General features: G+C 34.3%; 3 protein-coding genes and 1 non-coding gene across 5 annotated transcripts; 2 read left to right on the top strand and 2 right to left on the bottom strand.

The window, feature by feature from the left end:
* Positions 1-355: 355 nt before the first annotated feature.
* On the top strand, positions 356-3,427 carry LOC137832159 (ARM repeat superfamily protein). Its single transcript, XM_068640187.2, has 2 exons — positions 356-2,458; positions 2,990-3,427. The coding sequence occupies exons 1-2, from the start codon at positions 1,148-1,150 to the stop codon at positions 3,050-3,052; spliced, it is 1,374 nt and encodes a 457-aa protein (XP_068496288.1). The 5' UTR covers positions 356-1,147; the 3' UTR covers positions 3,053-3,427.
* A 2,279-nt stretch (positions 3,428-5,706) lies between these two features.
* On the bottom strand, positions 5,707-9,023 carry INT4 (inositol transporter 4). 2 transcript variants are annotated; one of them, XM_068640186.2, is made up of 7 exons: positions 8,929-9,023; positions 8,671-8,842; positions 8,379-8,449; positions 7,965-8,300; positions 7,743-7,850; positions 6,440-7,045; positions 5,707-6,342 (listed from the first exon to the last, which is right to left on the bottom strand). In XM_068640186.2, exons 2-7 carry the CDS (start codon positions 8,795-8,797, stop codon positions 5,857-5,859), a joined length of 1,734 nt encoding a protein of 577 aa, XP_068496287.1. In that variant the 5' UTR covers positions 8,798-8,842; positions 8,929-9,023; the 3' UTR covers positions 5,707-5,856. The 2 variants fall into 2 exon arrangements, with proteins under 2 accessions (XP_068496287.1, XP_068496286.1); XM_068640185.1 differs by having other exon boundaries at positions 8,671-9,017.
* A 3,431-nt stretch (positions 9,024-12,454) lies between these two features.
* TRNAL-CAG (transfer RNA leucine (anticodon CAG)) lies at positions 12,455-12,535 on the bottom strand. The gene has a single exon. It is a non-coding gene; the product is annotated as a tRNA-Leu (tRNA).
* A 1,120-nt stretch (positions 12,536-13,655) lies between these two features.
* Positions 13,656-17,110, top strand: LOC137832156 (thymidine kinase a). The gene is made up of 4 exons (XM_068640181.2): positions 13,656-14,086; positions 15,348-15,492; positions 15,721-15,842; positions 16,539-17,110. The coding sequence occupies exons 1-4, from the start codon at positions 13,770-13,772 to the stop codon at positions 16,792-16,794; spliced, it is 840 nt and encodes a 279-aa protein (XP_068496282.1). The 5' UTR covers positions 13,656-13,769; the 3' UTR covers positions 16,795-17,110.
* The last annotated feature ends 479 nt before the right edge of the window (positions 17,111-17,589 follow it).

Here is a 17,589-nt window from a genome sequence, read left to right as displayed (position 1 = left end):
TTATTAAAGTTTTACTTGGTAATCATGACTTTAATAATAAAAAATTAAAAATCATATTTATCAAACCCAATTTCAATAAAAAAATAGAAAATATTTAGTTAAAAAATATAAAACTAAATTATGCATGTGAAAGATAATTTGTATATTAAAAAGTTAAAGTACTTTTTAAAATGAAATCGTAATTATCCAATTTTATAATTTTTTTTACCACTTACCTATTTCAATAATTTTTCTGTTTATTTTTAAACGATATTAAGGCTGTATAAGCCACAAAAGAGGAGAAAGGAGAAATGAAATGATAAGAAAAGAATGAAAGTTATAGATTAATAAATGCAGATGAAAGTAGATTTATAATTGAAAAACATAACATTCTTTATTTGAAAATAAAAAAATGAAAAAGGATAGGGATAGAAATGTCTTAGCCAAATAAGGTAAAGGCATAGTCCCATACAACGTATTTCTGTTACGTCCCATAAAAACACTTTGACTTGCAATAAATAACTCAGATAATACAGATCACTAGATCATACGGCGCAGATATAATAAGTTTAAGGTAAAGTGGGAAACCCCTGCCCTCATTATGCCAATACATGCCACGTGTTCCTTACACTCCACAACTGTCTTAGACTCTTTTCCTACACCTCCCTCCACCAGAATCTTCCCATCTCACCAAACCATAACAAAGGTAAAGCCGCTGAGGGTTTTCTAGTAATTACACCTACAGACACCAACTGAAGTTAAAAAAGTATCACAAAACGACGACGGTTCTGGCCGACGCCCACGACCCCACATGATATTATCCCAATGCCAGTCCTCAATTCTTTCCCCTTCAGACACATTTCTCACCGTCGATATATAGGATTCCACCTTATCAGCAACCAACGTGACACTACAAATCTGAACGCCCTGTGATAATAGCGCGTCCCGGATACCAAAGCGTTCACCATTCACAGCCAAATAAAAAAAAAAACGAAAATAGAAATATCAAACAGTTATTCGCCTTCTCCTTATTATTCGTCGTCTTCAACCTGGCGCTGCCTTCACTCACTTCCTTTTTTTTTTCACTATGAAACTCTGAGCTGATAAACTTTAATACCTGACTACAAACAACCCTAATTCCAAATTTGTGTGCGTTAAAGCTTCGAGAATGGTTTCGCTGGAGGAATCACGCTCTAATTCGAGCCGTTTCCCCTTGCCCAGGAATTACCAGTACCACTCCTCGGTTTCGTCCAAAACGCAGCGTCATATAGGAAGGTCCATGCGCACGATACGCTCCAATTTCTTCCAAGACGACAACAGCAGCTGCTCCTTCACTGATAAATCCACCTGTATATCGGAAAACCTCACCGATTCCGTCGTCGACCTCCGCCTCGGCGAGCTCGCGTCGCGGAACAACAAATCGTTGAAATCCTCACCCGCGGAGGAGGACTTCCTCGACCTCTCCCAGGCCTTCAGCGATTTCTCTGCATGTAGCAGCGACATCTCCGGCGAGCTGCAGCGCCTCGCGACACTCCCATCACCAGAATGCGTGCAGAAGAGCGATATATCCGGAGAGGTGGAGGTAGAACCGGAGCCGGAGCCCTGCACGGGTTTCCTGCAGAGGGAGAGTTTCTCCACGGAGATTATCGAGAGCATTTCGCCGGAGGATCTCCAGCCGACGGTGAAGATTTGCATCGACGGCCTCCAGTCTCAGTCAGTGGCGGTGAAGCGCTCCGCGGCGGCGAAGCTCCGGCTGCTAGCGAAGAACCGCGCCGACAACCGCGTTCTGATCGCGGAGTCCGGCGCGGTGCCGGTTCTTGTTCCGCTTCTCCGGTGCAGCGATCCTTGGACGCAGGAACACGCTGTCACCGCGCTGTTAAACCTATCTCTCCACGAGGAAAATAAAATGCTGATAACTGATGCCGGGGCAGTGAAGTCGCTGATTTATGTACTGAAGACGGGAACGGAAACTTCGAAGCAGAACGCGGCATGCGCGCTTCTAAGCCTGGCGTTGGTGGAAGAGAACAAGAGCTCCATCGGGGCTTCCGGAGCGATACCGCCCTTGGTTTCGCTTCTTCTAAACGGTTCGAGCAGAGGGAAGAAGGACGCGCTGACGACGCTTTATAAACTGTGTTCTGTGAGGCAGAACAAGGAGAGGGCAGTGAGCGCCGGTGCGGTGAAGCCGCTGGTGGAGCTGGTGGCGGAGCAGGGGAGCGGCATGGCGGAGAAGGCCATGGTGGTGCTCAACAGCCTGGCGGGGATTCAGGAAGGGAAGGACGCGATTGTGGAAGAAGGTGGGATCGCTGCCCTTGTGGAAGCCATTGAGGATGGGTCTGTGAAGGGGAAGGAGTTCGCGGTTCTGACCCTCCTTCAGCTCTGTGTTGACAGTATCACAAACAGAGGGTTTCTTGTTAGAGAGGGAGGCATTCCTCCTCTCGTTGCCCTTTCTCAAACTGCAAGTGTTCGAGCTAAGCACAAGGTCAGTCAAATCAGACTCCTTTTTTATCATACCAACAACTTCTATTCAGTCTTGTCATACTAACAAACATCAATTCAATCATCAATTAAGTGTTCTGTTTTCACATTGAGCCATGGAAAATACAAATAAAGTGATAAGGTAATTAACATCATTATAACTGAATGTTTTCACACATTTAATTCTATGTTGACAAATTAATCTTGGATCTAGAGTTGATTTTTAGTTGATGCAATCTAAGTAGTTTTTGAATCGAGTAAAAGAAGTTATATGAGATTTTGTATAACTTACTTTTAGAATAAAAACATCCACACAGAAGTGGTTTTACTTCAACCTCAATTCTAACCAAAATCAATTTTATAAAAGAAATTTCATTCCAAATCATTTTTTCAAAAGCTAGTTCAAACAATTACTACATACTAATTTGATTGATTCTTTTCTTTAGCATTAATGTGCATATGATGTAAGTTGTTGGGGATTTGTGGTATCTTAAGAATGACCTGGATATTAAACTTCTGGCTTCTTTTCTTGCAGGCCGAAACGCTTCTTCGATATTTGAGGGAATCAAGACAAGAGGCGTCTACTTCGAGTTCTTAGCTAAATGATTACATTGCTACTTGGGAAGGTGGTAATTATACAATGTAATTGATTATTGTATATATAGTGATTTTGGTGGTTTGTACAGTGTGTCCTTCATAGTTGGAAATGGAGCTGGGTTTATTGAAGTTAGAAGAAGACAGCAGCTATAGACTGACCCTTTTAGATGTATGGATATAGCTAGATTTGGGAGTTTGCCTTCCCTTGTTTCGATTTGCTCGTGTGTCCTGGTGTTACATGGTTTTTTTTTTGGGGGTTGGTTAGGTTTCTTTTGCTTAGATGACACCCTAGTTTTGTGAAAAGGGTTTCTGATCGTATTATTGTATGGTAATTAAGTTGCACGCTCGTAATGAAAGTACGGAGCTTCTACTGAAATACCAGGATTTTGTGTCCATAATCTCTTTTAGGTCAACACATAGCATGTTTTGGTTTATTAGATACTGCTCAGGTTATTGCAGATGCTAGATGAACTGGACCGTGGTATTATTGACGATTCGACTGGTACTCTGAAACGTATACATATTTTCCATACCCATTACTTGATTTGATTCCTCATTTCATGCTTCTTTGCCATGAGTATTGGGATATGCTTGCCTTAAAAGTTGAAAAATAAAACATGGAATATGTTCTTGCTGAAGACACAAGCTGGGTAAAGCACCAAATGGCATCTAGAATACTCTTTAAGAACTAGGTTTGTGGTGGCTTGCAAGTGCTTTCTCATCACTTTAACTGAAAATTGTAAACAATCTAAAAACGACAGAAGAGTCTTGAGCAAAACATTTTTTTAATAAACTCTGGAAAGAGTAAAAAGCAGGATTCTGATAAACTAAGTTGAGACCGTTTAGATCGTGGCGTTATCTAAGTGGGGAGAAGATCTTAACCCAGATCGAGAGAAATGTTTGGTAGTGAAAAGGCTGTGTACATGGTGGGATTGGGACATGTTTAGGCGGGTACTGATATGAAAACATGGAATAGGATGGTGTAGGACCCTGGGTTGAGTACGCTGTCCTTGTTGTGAAGCGGCTGAGCCGCTGGATGCTACCATATCAAGTTCCAAGTTACATCTGTATGGCAAATCATAGCCCCACCTCGCAGTTTAATTCCACCACAGATTGCATCATTTTTGCAGTACAAATTTTCCTCATCTAGCATCTTACATCTTCATTTTGATTTTCTTTTTCCCCTTTCAAATCTTCTTGTCGCATATAATAATCACCAATTAGCTGGCAGAGCAGGTATGTTTTGTCCTGCCGTTTGTTTGGATGGTTGCACTTTCTAATCTGAGGTTTTCAAGAACCGGGTGTCGGTGTTCTCTTTCTTTCATTCATTTTAAAGTATGGGGCTTGCATCATCAAAAGGCGAATCTGTTTGGTGAGACGGAACTGGTTTATCTTAACAAAAGTTTGAAGTCTGAAGCATATTGGAACGTAGAAGATCTCACACAGATTGTTGAATTCTTACGTTTCTATCACTAAGCTCCTACCTCTAGTATTTTTTCAAAACTTTTACTCAAAGTTGCTTTCAAACTATTCAATTTTTATATCAACGTCATTTCGGGAGAAAATGAAAACTACAAATCAGCAGATAAAATAGAATTCGACCTTCTCCATCTAGACATATAATGTTCAACGACTTTTATCAATAATTTAATCCCTACCAATCAAACTTCTTTAGGGGGAGGGGTTATCTATACGAGTCGCAAACTTAATGTTTCTCATAATTTATTTCTTTTTATGATAATATATAATTGACTATGTTTTCCAACAATTCTGTTTCTATACTAAAGGGGGTGTTCAACAACTTCCTTATAGCTGTTCTTTCGAAAATTATAGTAGCAAGTTTAGCATTTTTTTAAATTAATTATAATAGGTGATTATTTCTCATACTCCGCTTTAGCAAACTTTTTCCTAAAAGTCTGTTCAAAAGGGGGGATATTATATGGAAATTAATTATGCATTTGTTTAGAACAGAAAGAATGTGAAAAAAGGAAGAAAATTAAGTATAAATGATTTTTAAGTTGTCTAGTAGAAGAAAAAAATTGAAGAGAAAAGAAGATAAAAAAAAATTCCTCTTAGTTGTACACTAAGGATGGTTTGATATTTTGACTAAATAAAAACCACTTTTATCCTCTTTCTGTTCAAAATGGATGGATTATACTCGCCCCTCCTTCTTTTGTAAAGCAAAATCAAATTCAAATTCTTATATCTGTCTGATCTCCTTCCAGCATTCCCAACAAAGTGCCTCAATGTTTTCACAAACTGGACTCAGGGTTTATAGCCTGAACATTTATTTAACAGCCCAGACACAACTATCATTTTTACACCAAATGCCTCAGAGTTGTTTGGAAATATAATACATAAAAATAAGGAAAATGGTTATTCCTAGGCACGCATTCCTTAGGTAACTACCCATGAAGAAAAAGTAGGAAAAATATAGATTGAGAATCTTATTCGATTGATAATGTTAAGTAATACAAAATCAATAAAACAAATAGTGTTGGTAGGACGCGTTTGAGTGTAAAATTAGTAGCTCCCTAAAAATATTTTTTTCGTACAATAAAAGCAAATAAGCAATCATCTAAATACCAAAATACTTATAAACTAACACATCTAAGCATAAATTTAATTTTCTCATAATAATTTTTAAAATAGAAATTAATGAAATAAACGTTATATATTTATTATAATATTTTCCACAGTTCATTCAAATAAGTTGCAAGTTGATGACTAGTTTTGGACATTAATACAATAAAATAAAGTCATGGGCTTCTTTTTGTCTCTAGAATAAAAGATGTGACAGTATCACTAAGCCAAGTCTTGTTCTTTCCCTTGGTTATCCTCCTTTTTTGTGTTAAATGGGAAAGGTTTGAAGCCTTTCTGAAGCAATTTCTCAACCTCCTCGAACTGAAGGCCTTTGGTTTCAGGCACTAATGTATAGATGGCCCCAAGCCCCACGAGGGAGAACCCTGCAAATAAGAGGAATGTGCCAGAAGTGCCTAGAGCTTTTGTCAGGCTTAAGAATGACTCACTCACAATCAGATTGGCACACCAGTTGCAAACTGCTGCTATACCCCCTCCAAGACCCCTGAACCTCAGTGGGTAAATCTCAGAGTTCAGAACCCAAGGCACAGTTCCCATCCCAGGAGAGTACACTATTATATACAGTCCAAGTATTGCAACAGCAACAATTCCAAATTTGCTTGGACAACCCTCAGAAAACCATACACGGTTTTCTGCACCACAAATTCCTCTGATTCTCTTATCTCCTGCCAAGCATGCTCCAGGAAGAACCTGCCAGATAAAGACAAAATGTAGAAATCTTTATTCTAATCAGTATCAAAATAAAGATAAAAGAAATCTGTAGATAAACTACGTTAGTACAACTTACATCACTCTCACTGCTAGCACAAAAGGCACAGTCCACTTGCAAGCAGTGCATGCAGTTCCACGAGGAGAAATTTGGGGCCTTTGTGTAAGGCTGGCATGTAAAGTTAGCACCAAAGCTAACGGTGTCCTGCTTACTGATGGCAGGAGCATGATGAGCTGCTAGATTGAATATGGCACTTAAAGTTACGAGGCAAAGTATGATGCCAATCATGGATGTAAGCATCAACTTTCTCCTTCCACATCTATCAATGAAAACCATGCTCAAGATGGAGCCAACAGTGTTCAAACCAGAGGTAACCAGAGAAAGTGCAAGAGCTGTGGAGTTGGAGGCGATTCCAGCAAACTGAACGATGGTTGGGCTGTAATACATGACGGTATTGATGCCAACAAACTGCTGAGCCACTTGGACAGTGATTCCAGCATACAGTGCTCTTCGAACTACATCATTAGCCAACGCACTCTTCAGTTTCTGTGCTAGACTGTGCCCAATCAGACCTTCCTCTTCCCTCTCAGTTTTAACTGATTCTTGCATGGCTCTCATTTCCTCTTCAACTTCACTCGGACGATAGATTTTTGACAGAATGTGCTTTGCCTCTTCTTCTTTGTTCTGTGGAAAACAAATTAAATACTTCACTAGAAATATACAGGATCAGAAGTCACCGACTTGTTCACATGATAAATTTATGAAAAATTGAGGACATATTTGTGACTTTTGTTAATCGTTCACGGTTTGACTTGAAGCCATGCTCAATGCAAGTTAATTTAGTTGTACTTTATACACACATCACAATTAGTAATTGAGATCGCTCAAAAATAACCTGAATATGTACTGCGCATGTGAAATATGAGAAAGATTAAGTGATTCTGTTTTGGTTGTGATAGAGCATAGTGTACAATGGTATTGGATTTTCTGTGGTTATGTATGCTAATGTCTTTTTATGTATGTATTACATAAAAAAAATTGTAATACACGAGGACCAAATTGTTAATTTAACTCTGATGTGATAAGAAATGATGGTTGAAGTTTTAGAAGTCCAACTTAGTTTGAAAGCTAAAGCTGATGCCTAACATGATTTATTAAAAGCAAATTATTGATTTAACTCGGTTAAAAATTGACTAAAACATAAGTTCCACTTTAATTAAACTTTTAATTATGCATGACACTCAAACCAGTCACCCAGCAACTATTTCTTACCGAAAGAAAACAGACTCTTTGTAGATTAAGAATCTCTGAAATGAATGGCAGAAAATTTCAATTTTCATGGCATGGCAGGGAAAACATGTTGCTTGACAAAAAGCATTACCTGTCTGTAGAGCCATCTAGGAGACTCAGGAAGGGACAACATTAACATGAACTGTATCGCAGCAGGGACTCCTGCCACCCCAAGCATCCAACGCCAGGTTCCAGGAGCCTGAAATGAATAAATCAAATTGATGACACAAAATAACCCTTTTAAAATGCCTTTACTCAGGTTTAATGAACTTCAAAACTGCGTGCCATTCAAATTGCATGTGTATATGTGTACCTTGGTGAATGCCAAATTGATGAGGTAAGACAGAAATTGGCCAGCAGTGATGAGAAAACCATTGATACTGACTAGAGCACCTCTGATCTTGGCTGGGGAAGCTTCAGAGATGTATAGAGGGGCAGTCATAGATGCCATTCCAACTCCCAAACCAACTAAAACTCTTCCCAGAATGATCACCAATGGAGCAGGCGCAGAAGCCATAACCAAAGCACCAAGAAAGAATACAACATCAGCCACCAAAATAGATCTCTTTCTCCCTACCTTGTCATTCATCCAACCTCCAAATGCAGCACCTATTATAGCTCCTGCCACAGCCATACTTACAATGGTTTCCTGCAGAACAGTGGATAAAAACAATCAATCTCTACACCCCCATTAGTTTCAAGCGGAAGAAAGCAAAACAATCTTAACTTGGAGCCATGTTTTCTTGTCAACTTGGTCAAATTCATCACGGATGTATAACAAGGCCCCCGAAATCACCCCTGCATGTGAGTAGTTTGGTCAAAACAAATGTCATCTAAAGTGATCAAAGCAACATCTCCATGACCATTCACTGCATGTTTGCTTGTGAAAACTATCTCACAGATTTGTCTCAAGTTAAAGAAATATTTTAATTATTAAATCAATTTCGTTCAGAATCAAGCTGAATCCAACACATACTAAAGATGATTTGAACAAGGCTTGTGTTTTTAGTGTAATTAACCTGTATCATAACCAAAGAGAAGACCTCCTATGCCGGCAGATAAAGCAAGGCGCATGATGTAAGGTGATTCAGTTGTCCTATGCCAGCATTCTGTGAACTCGGTCTTGTCTGCTACTCTTTCCTCCATCTTGCTTGAAACATACACAGGTTACAGATGATGCATGGAAGTGAACTGCATGTCAAAAACTCAAAATGAAATATGTAAAACTAGAGAAGATGAGCATGGTTTTCAAGGAAAATTAATTGATAATTAATAACCCTATAACGTATATGGAACTTCTCCGATTCCAAGTCAAACAGTTTTCATGCAGTGCCGAAACCCTGCTGGAGTTAAAGTTCTGTGACATGGGTCACTAAATAGACTTTACCAAATTTATACAGACAATTGAATGAAAAGTAAATAACGACACATGTTATAAGAAAAGTAAAGGAGGAAAATATTAATTTGATATTAACATATTCTTTAACACTCTAATAATAAAAAATAAACATACCGTTCTTTAAAATAAAATATTATATTCTAATAAAATAACGTATTTTTTAGGTGTCAAAAATGAAATTGGTGTAGGTATCATTGTCCTAAAATAATAGATAGTTTACTTAAAGTTATACTTAAAATACAAAAATTAAATTTTTGTGTTGACTAAGGTAAAAACCTTAAAGAGTTATTATAGAAAATAAGAATCCTAAACAACTATTGTAAAAGAATAGAGTGAACTCGTAACTCCCATCTTTGGTTTTGAAGTTCAAAACAAGCATCTCACGGGACCATTTCTCACCAAAAAAATTGACAAACTATTTAAATGATCTTACAAGCCAAATAGTACTCGCTACAGTTTTTAATATAACTTAATTTAAACATAATTATATATATACATATATATATATATATTCATAAAAAAAATCTTTAAATTATTTTAACTTAATTATATATATAAAAATAATTAAGTTAGTAAAACTTTATAACAGTATTATCAATATACTAAAGTTAATTATTCTTGTATTAATGAGTTTTAATATTCTCTTTTTATTGTTTACTAATAGAAGCAAACATATTCATTATATTCAATAAAATGAATTTAATATTCATCCCTTTATGCTTCTTCTAGATAATATTATTATTTTGGTCCAAGGAGTAATTTTTTTTCAGGGAGATCCCTGAAAAAAAAATGTAGTTTGACGTTAATGCAATGTTAAAGCAGCAGAAACTATAGGTGTATTTTGGATCACCTCCATTAAGGTCTCACGTGGATCTCTGAAGCAACCATTGACTTTATTTTTCACATTTCAGAGTTATTTTTTCAAATTAAAAAATTTAAATAAATTATCATTATTACTATATATAAGTTTTGTAACCAATGTTTTAGTAGAGTGGCAAAACAGACCAATTCTATCTGTTTATCTCCACTCGCCACTCATCCATCAAAATCATAAAACACTAAAGGTTTATGATTGAAATTGATAATTCATCCTATCAACAATATTTCAATTTCAATGAATGTGTATAAAGAAATTAATGTAAATAATGTTTTATATAAAACATTGACTACAATCACTTTAATTTTAAAAGCATAATTTTTTCTTTAAAAAAATCAAAAATAAAGAAAGATGCCTTGAAAAAATTAAACCAGAATCCATGATTCATTGGATGGACTGGTTAGTCTTACCGAGTTAGTATAGACTTATAGATTCAAAAAGTTACACTAAGATAATTAATGATAAGGGTTGTTGCTGACTTTCAACCCATTTATCATCTTAGGATATGACTTTATCTTTTAATAATTTTTTTAAAATTTTGAAATTATGTTTTAAAATATAACTTTAATTAAAAATGGTTAAAGTCTCGCATAACTTAATTTTAAAAAAAAAAATAGTTCAAAATACAATTTGTATTATTTAAAAAGTAGTCATATTTTTAGATATGATTAATCTAAGTTGTGAAAAATCTATTCATTTTTATAATTTCTTTAAAATGTAAAAAGAAAACGCAACTTTTGGTTGTTGTTAATGCATTTCGATGTGATAATTTTCTGAGATGGGAATGATAGTTAGAAATCTAGACACACCATAACATAAGTTTCACGTGTGTATCTAAATTAAGAATCCGTTTTATAGGAAAATGTAAATAGAAGATAAATAAAATAAATAATAAAGTCAAATTTTTAATATTTTTTCACCAAACACATTTTGAATTTTTTTTCTCATTTATTTGTCTCTTATCTTATCCATTTCCCCTCTACCAAAAAGCATTGAATGGTTGGTCCCCTGCGAAAAGATAATGAATTGGAACTTGGTATAATTAATTAATGTTATAACATGACTATTGTCCCCACTTTTCAAGATATGTGTACATTAGGGGTTTTTAACTTGTGAATTGTGGCTACTTATAAACTGAAAGTGGAAATAAAGTGTGGTATTAATCAACCATATTTGCAGACATGGTTGTTGACAAAGACATTTCAGAAACAACTTATAATTCTTGCCGTAGAGCATTTAAAAGGTAACTCGGAATTTAAAGAGGACCCCTCATCACATAACTTTAAATGTTATCTTTTACTCTCTTTTGTGTGTGTGTAAAAATGTAGAAGAAAAAAAAGAGATACTAAGTTTGTAACAAAAACAAAATATTCTTTTGTTTGAGTATCTAAAATCCGAGTTCTTACTACAGTGATGTGATCCTTTAATTTTACACTTTCAGGTACAATACTACGAAGCAAGAAATATGAAACTCTGAACTTTAATTATCTTTATTAAACCACATTGTTTCATGTGTTGCTTATGATTATTTTGAATTTTGTTTTAGTATTTAATTAAAAAAAATCACTTTGTTTGTAGTTAAACCCTTTTGACTTCAAATCAACTATTTTTCTTTTTTTTTTTTTATTACTTTTTTTTTTCTTTTGGGATTTGGGAAGTGTGTCCCCTACTATCATGTATTAAACTACTTTTGGACCATCAAAAAATATATAATCTCACATACAACTTGTGCATGCTTTGATGTGACAGATATATACGGAATATCTCAAATTGACTAAAGAAAAAATTGATTTTGTGATAATTAATTAAATTTAAAGTAACTTCTTAATATATTTCTCTTCTCCATTCTCTTGAAATTAAGAATGCTTGATATAAGGAAAAATGACTTTGAAATTGTGTTTACTTAGAAGGCGAACAAAGAACTTTCAATATGTGAGTGTTTCATTGTTTTAAGCTTACAAATAGCAAAGAGAAAACTTAGAGCAATTAAAATTGTACAAAAACAAACCAACCAACCGAAACACTAAAATAATAAATGTGTTGGTGTACTTAGATGAAAATTAGAAAAAGTGGGACAAATTTGTAAAAATTGGTTTTCTTTTGGTGTCTATTTGGAGGCCAACAAAGAAGTTGTATTAAGTTAGTACTTCTTTGTCTTGGGCTTATAAATAGTAGGAAAAAAAGACTTGCATTGCAACTACAACGATTGACAAAAACAAACCAACCAAGTTAAAAAGAATGCTCAAAAAGAAAAATCACTTTCACAAAAGAACAAACCAAACAACGTTTAGGTGCCTCCTAAATTTTAAACATAGAAGAAGTTATCTTGGAAATAAAAGGCAAAACAAAGTACTCGTGATTCGTGAAAGAAAAAAAAAATACTAAAACAAACATGATACTTTAGAAAATTATGAGAAAAGAAATCAAATAGTGGTGAAACTGAAAAAAAAAAAAGAGTTCAACAAAACACAGTGAAAAAAAAAAACAAGAAAAATAGATTTATTATATTTAAAAAACTAAAATCACTTGTCAAGAATGGGATTCGAACCCATGCCCTTTCGGACCAGTACCTGAAACTGGCGCCTTAGACCAACTCGGCCATCTTGACTTTGTTATTATATTACATAATATTACTATTACTTCTAATCTTTCTTAAAAATTAAACGTGCATACAAACTAACCATATCTAAGAACATAAACATTTTCCACAAAAGGCATGAATTGAAAATTTTCATTACGTAAGTTTATAAGATTTGATGAAATTAATATTTAAATATATAATTTATTTTAATGCATAGATTTTTTTTATATGAATGACTTAACACGAAAGTATCATGGTAATTTTTAACTATTAACACAATAATATGTATAAAAGGAAAACAATTATTTTTAGAGAGAAAAACTGTTTCGGGAAAGATAATTTACCGTTTTTCTGTTGCATTAAAACTATTTCATACTTATAAATAACTTATTATCGATGTCTAATTTATATGAAGTTTATGTGTATAATTATAAAAATAATATAATGCTATTTAGGTATTACATTTGTTGAATTTGTATTTTATAAAAAAAACTAAATAGAGTAAGTATACAACACATACCTTTGAAATAACAGTACCTTAATTATTTATTGACTTGCATTGAAAAAAGTTAATATTTAATTATTAATTTAGTCATTACATATTTTAAGTTTTAGTTTTCATATTTTTTTCTTTTTAATTCCTATATAAACACTTTTTCTATAGCCATCAACACAAAAAAAACTCATCTAAATCCGGTATAAGTCAAATACATAACATAGTATATACCATTCACAAATTTGGATTAAAGTTAACACGATACACTAACCTAAATAATCTTTGACTTAAGATTTGATACACTTAGTTCAAAACGATTTAGAAAGTTCTAAGACATTAGATATCATTAACATACTACTTAAATGAAATTAAAATAATCTTTATATAAATAGTTAAAATATATGTGGTTTAAACTTTTTTTTCTTGGTATTAGTTCCCATTTTAGATAGTTAATTTTAATTTTGAAGACTTATAAAATAAAATAATTGAAAATTTTCAATAACATATTAAGGTTTCTTAATGCAGATAAATATAATAATAGTGACATATAATTTGAAGGAGTAAAATCATTCCTTTACTCCTAATTTTATTATTAATTTTAAGAATAAAACCATTCGGATTTTAACCGTTCAAAATTAATTTTGAGTATAGGCATGGTGAAACACATTACAAGTTCAGGTAAGATTTTAGCATTGGGAATGTGTTCCCCCGAGATTTCCCTCCAACTGTGTTGGTAGTGCCAAAACCCTTAAACCCCTTCACACCATGAAGTCCCTTCTCAACCCAAAGTTTTCAGCTTTATCTTCCAAAGCCTCTCCTTTTCCTCTGTTTTCACTACCTTCTCAATCCACAGCTCGATTAACTTTCCGCAACAACCCACGTCGAATTCCCAATCGTCTTCTCCGCCTCAACCCATCACCCTTTTCGTCCAATAAGTTCACTTGCACCAATCAAAATCGAAGCTTGCAAACGGAGCCCTCGCCACCTTCCTCCGGTGAGATCCACGTCATAGTGGGGCCCATGTTCGCTGGAAAAACCACCTCGCTCCTTCGTCGGATTCAATTGGAAACCGCCAACGGCAGGTTGACTCTTCTTCTCTATTTATGTTTAGTTTTATAATTAAAAAGCAACACCCTTTTACCTGAAGTATTTGTTTGTTTGTTGTTTATCTTAATTTTTCTGCTTGAGTAGTTGGTTGTTGAATGTAGATTGTCTAGTCGAGTTATAGGTGTGTCCTGCTTGCAACCATTGGTGCTGTAACAATATTTTTCTTATTCTGAAATTCTAATCTGGATCTTCAATATACCTATGCTAGGTCGCTGGTGTGGCTTATGCAGCTTTCTGTGTATTTCAACTCCACTGTGAATATTGGTTAATTGTTTGAATTCCAGTTAATAGTGTTGGGAACATTTCTTATATGGTGTATGAACTGCCACCTCAAGGATTTGTCGATGCAATTCAGTTTCCTTAGTTAAATTTGCTGAACTGTACATTTAAGTGTTACAGGTGCCCAAAGTCCTTATGTGTTTTGTACTTTGAATTGGAAATACTTTTTTTTTGCAATGCCATATTGGTTGCAGTCATCACTAGTCGAATATTTTCAGCTTTGAGGTCAAGCCTTGCAGAAAAAAACTCAACCCCTCCTAGGCATGTATACAAAATTTATGAATAGATATATTGTATACATGTCAGTTAGTATGATCCAGTTCTTTATATTCTCTTTGAAACATACCTAGTTGACCTTTTTTGAATGTTCTAAATAAATTTACTGTTTGTGGAACTCATAACATATTGCCTTTTATGATTTTATTGTTGTGCCCTTACCAAAGAGAACAGTCTCCTGTATAAAATTTCTCTAATGGAAGCAAGTATTTTTTGGTAAGACAATGAGGTGTCCTCTCACACCCCCCGCATTGCAATGTTGGCTTGGCCCTGAGCATAAGGAGCTTCAGTGGGTTTTGAATCGTTATAGAGATCTTAAGCCTGCCTGCATGGGCCATAACATGAGTTGCTTCTAGTTGGTTTTTGAATTCCTATAACGTATCTAAAGTCTGCTCATCTTGAGCGCAATTTTCCAATTGAGTCACACCTAGTTGTTAGATATAAGTGGTTTCAGTTTCATACTTTTATCTCTTTTGGGAAGCAAGGAAAGTTAATTCTTGATGTTTAATACTCTGATAGAATTATATGTGAAGCTTATGTTGCTGCTGTGATAGCTCTCGATGTATAGCACGTGAGATCTTAATTGTTATATTTGATTATTTTCCAGGAAACTCACTGAATGGTTTAGAAATATCATGATTCATGAAGTAAATGTTAAAACTTTATGTTTCTTTTATGCAGAAATGTAGCTGTAATTAAATCTAGCAAGGATACAAGATATGGATTAGATTCAATTGTTACACATGATGGTGCAAAATTACCATGTTGGGCACTGACAAACTTATCATCATTCAAGCAGAAGTTTGGAATTGATGCTTATGAGAAGGTATCGTAGTTTGATGTTCTGAACAGGTAGTTAATGATTTGTATTTATTTTTTATACAGAAGAAAAGTCAATGTGTGGTTGTGTACATGGATTCTAATTGGTAAGTATATGATTGGACTATGTGATCTGTGGCTGTTGATAATTTTATTTTACCCCCTCCATGTCTAAGGTATACTAGTTTACTGCCTGCATTTTGTTTTGAGTCTCACCACTGATATATGATGACAGCTGGATGTGATTGGTGTTGATGAAGCGCAATTCTTTGATGACCTTTATGAATTCTGCCGTCAAGCTGCTGATGATGATGGAAAAACAGTAATAGTTTCAGGATTAGATGGGAACTACATGAGGTAACAAAGCCTAACTTTCCATTTTGTTTGGTGGGGTTGGATTTGGAATAAAGCCTACTTTCAGATGCTTTTGTAATGACATGCCAAGTTAGTTTTGTTAGGCGTGTTCGTGTGGCATAAATTTTTATTCTGATTGGTTCGGGTTTCAACAATTAGATTATATTTTGAAAAGAGTTTGAGTTATTTTTTTATGTTCTAACTTTCTCAAAAGCCTTATACATGCTTCAAAAAAGTATATGTTAATAGTTTTTTTTTTAGTCAAGGGACAATGTTTTGCATAACACAATATTATATTTATGTAGTATTGATATTTATTTGAAGTATATACAGCAAAATATAATGTTAACTCAATTTATGATGTCAACAAATCAAATTGACTTGGTGTTGTCTCACGTCTTGATCTGGTGAAGTTCCAGTATAAATAAATGACCCTGTTAAAATTTTGAATTGATCAAGAATATAACTAAATCTGTTCCATAACATGTCTTTTGGAACTTCAAAGTTGATTTTCACGACCTGATTAGAGCTAATTCCAACATTTGAATGAAGCTTAATTTCAAGCATAATCTTGAATTGTTCAATCTAAAATTTATTTGTTTGTACTTGTCTATAGCTGTCTCACCAGGGGTTTTATAAGTAGGTTATGGTTTAATTTTTATATTATCAAGCTGATGGTGTTTCTGCATTTACTGGTAGGAGGAGCTTTGGTTCTGTTATTGATATAATTCCCCTTGCTGATTCTGTAACCAAGTTAACTGCTACCTGTGAGATATGTAAAAAACCTGCTTCGTTTACCCTGAGGAAGACACAGGATAAGCAGATTGAATTGATTGGTGGAGTTGATGTCTACATGCCAGTGTGTCGGCAGCACTATGTCAGTGGACAAGTAGCCATGGAAGCTGCAAGACATGTCCTTGAATCCCACAAGGTTGAATGCGGCTCCTGTACATAAGTTGGTCTACATTTCTTAGCAGTTGCATTTCTCCCATTATTGTGTCATATCTATATTGTAAGGAACTATCGAGTAGGGTATTTTTCAACTCTAAATGGAAGCTAGTATTGATTTTTCTTCATTTTATGGACCTGATTTAAACAGATCAAAGGAGGCCGATGGCGTGTAGTATATAATATAATTTAAAGAAAAAATCATTTGGTTTATGTTGTATTTAGTAGATTAAGGCTGGTAGATGTGAAATAACCAAACTGAAAATATGTATTATAGGTCATTTTATAAAAATATAGATCTGACCGTTGGTGTCTTGACTTAATTATTATTTAAGTACATTTATATTCATGTTAACATTCTTTAACTCTTTGTATTTAAATCTTTCTTATTATTAATCTCACGAGTTCATTCTTGGTACCAAATATGACATTGTTATGGGTGTATATCCTCTCTTTGTGTAGTGCCGGATATTTTATTTATTTCCCGATAACAATAGTCTCTTTGTAAGGTTAGACATTCATGTGCTACGCTGAGTCTTTCAGAATCCAAAAGTATGCTAAGATTATTCAAATTTATATGCTAAGATTGGTGAAATTTATATGAGGGGACCTAAACCCTAAATTTATATGATGGGTATAACTAAAAATAAGAATATTATTTTAGAAATTCTAATGTAGTTATGGAATAAAAAATGATTTTTTTCTCCATTCAACACCTCACTAAATATTAATATTTTAATTTTTTAAAAATTGAAAACATTTTAACATTTTCTATTTTATTTAAGCACATTTTTTATTTTTA

This window comes from Phaseolus vulgaris, chromosome 6 (genome assembly GCF_051622355.1).
Source record: "Phaseolus vulgaris cultivar YP4 chromosome 6, ASM5162235v1, whole genome shotgun sequence".
Taxonomy (NCBI): domain Eukaryota; kingdom Viridiplantae; phylum Streptophyta; class Magnoliopsida; order Fabales; family Fabaceae; genus Phaseolus; species Phaseolus vulgaris.
Note: the sequence above shows the minus strand (reverse complement) of the source record. Positions and strands in the feature narration are given on the sequence as shown.

Bases quoted from the DNA above. Each gene is read 5' to 3' on its own strand.
- LOC137832159 (XM_068640187.2), top strand. From the start codon at position 1,148: ATGGTTTCGCTGGAGGAATCACGCTCTAATTCGAGCCGTTTCCCCTTG. The intron at 2,459-2,989 runs GTCAGTCAAATC...CTTTTCTTGCAG, and splicing joins GTGTTCGAGCTAAGCACAAG to GCCGAAACGCTTCTTCGATA.
- INT4 (XM_068640186.2), bottom strand. From the start codon at position 8,797: ATGGAGGAAAGAGTAGCAGACAAGACCGAGTTCACAGAATGCTGGCAT. The intron at 7,851-7,964 runs GTACACATATAC...TATTCATTTCAG, and splicing joins TCAATTTGGCATTCACCAAG to GCTCCTGGAACCTGGCGTTG. The intron at 7,046-7,742 runs GTAATGCTTTTT...TGTTTTCCACAG, and splicing joins CTAGATGGCTCTACAGACAG to AACAAAGAAGAAGAGGCAAA.
- LOC137832156 (XM_068640181.2), top strand. From the start codon at position 13,770: ATGAAGTCCCTTCTCAACCCAAAGTTTTCAGCTTTATCTTCCAAAGCC. The intron at 14,087-15,347 runs GTTGACTCTTCT...TCTTTTATGCAG, and splicing joins TTGGAAACCGCCAACGGCAG to AAATGTAGCTGTAATTAAAT. The intron at 15,493-15,720 runs GTATCGTAGTTT...ATATGATGACAG, and splicing joins GAATTGATGCTTATGAGAAG to CTGGATGTGATTGGTGTTGA.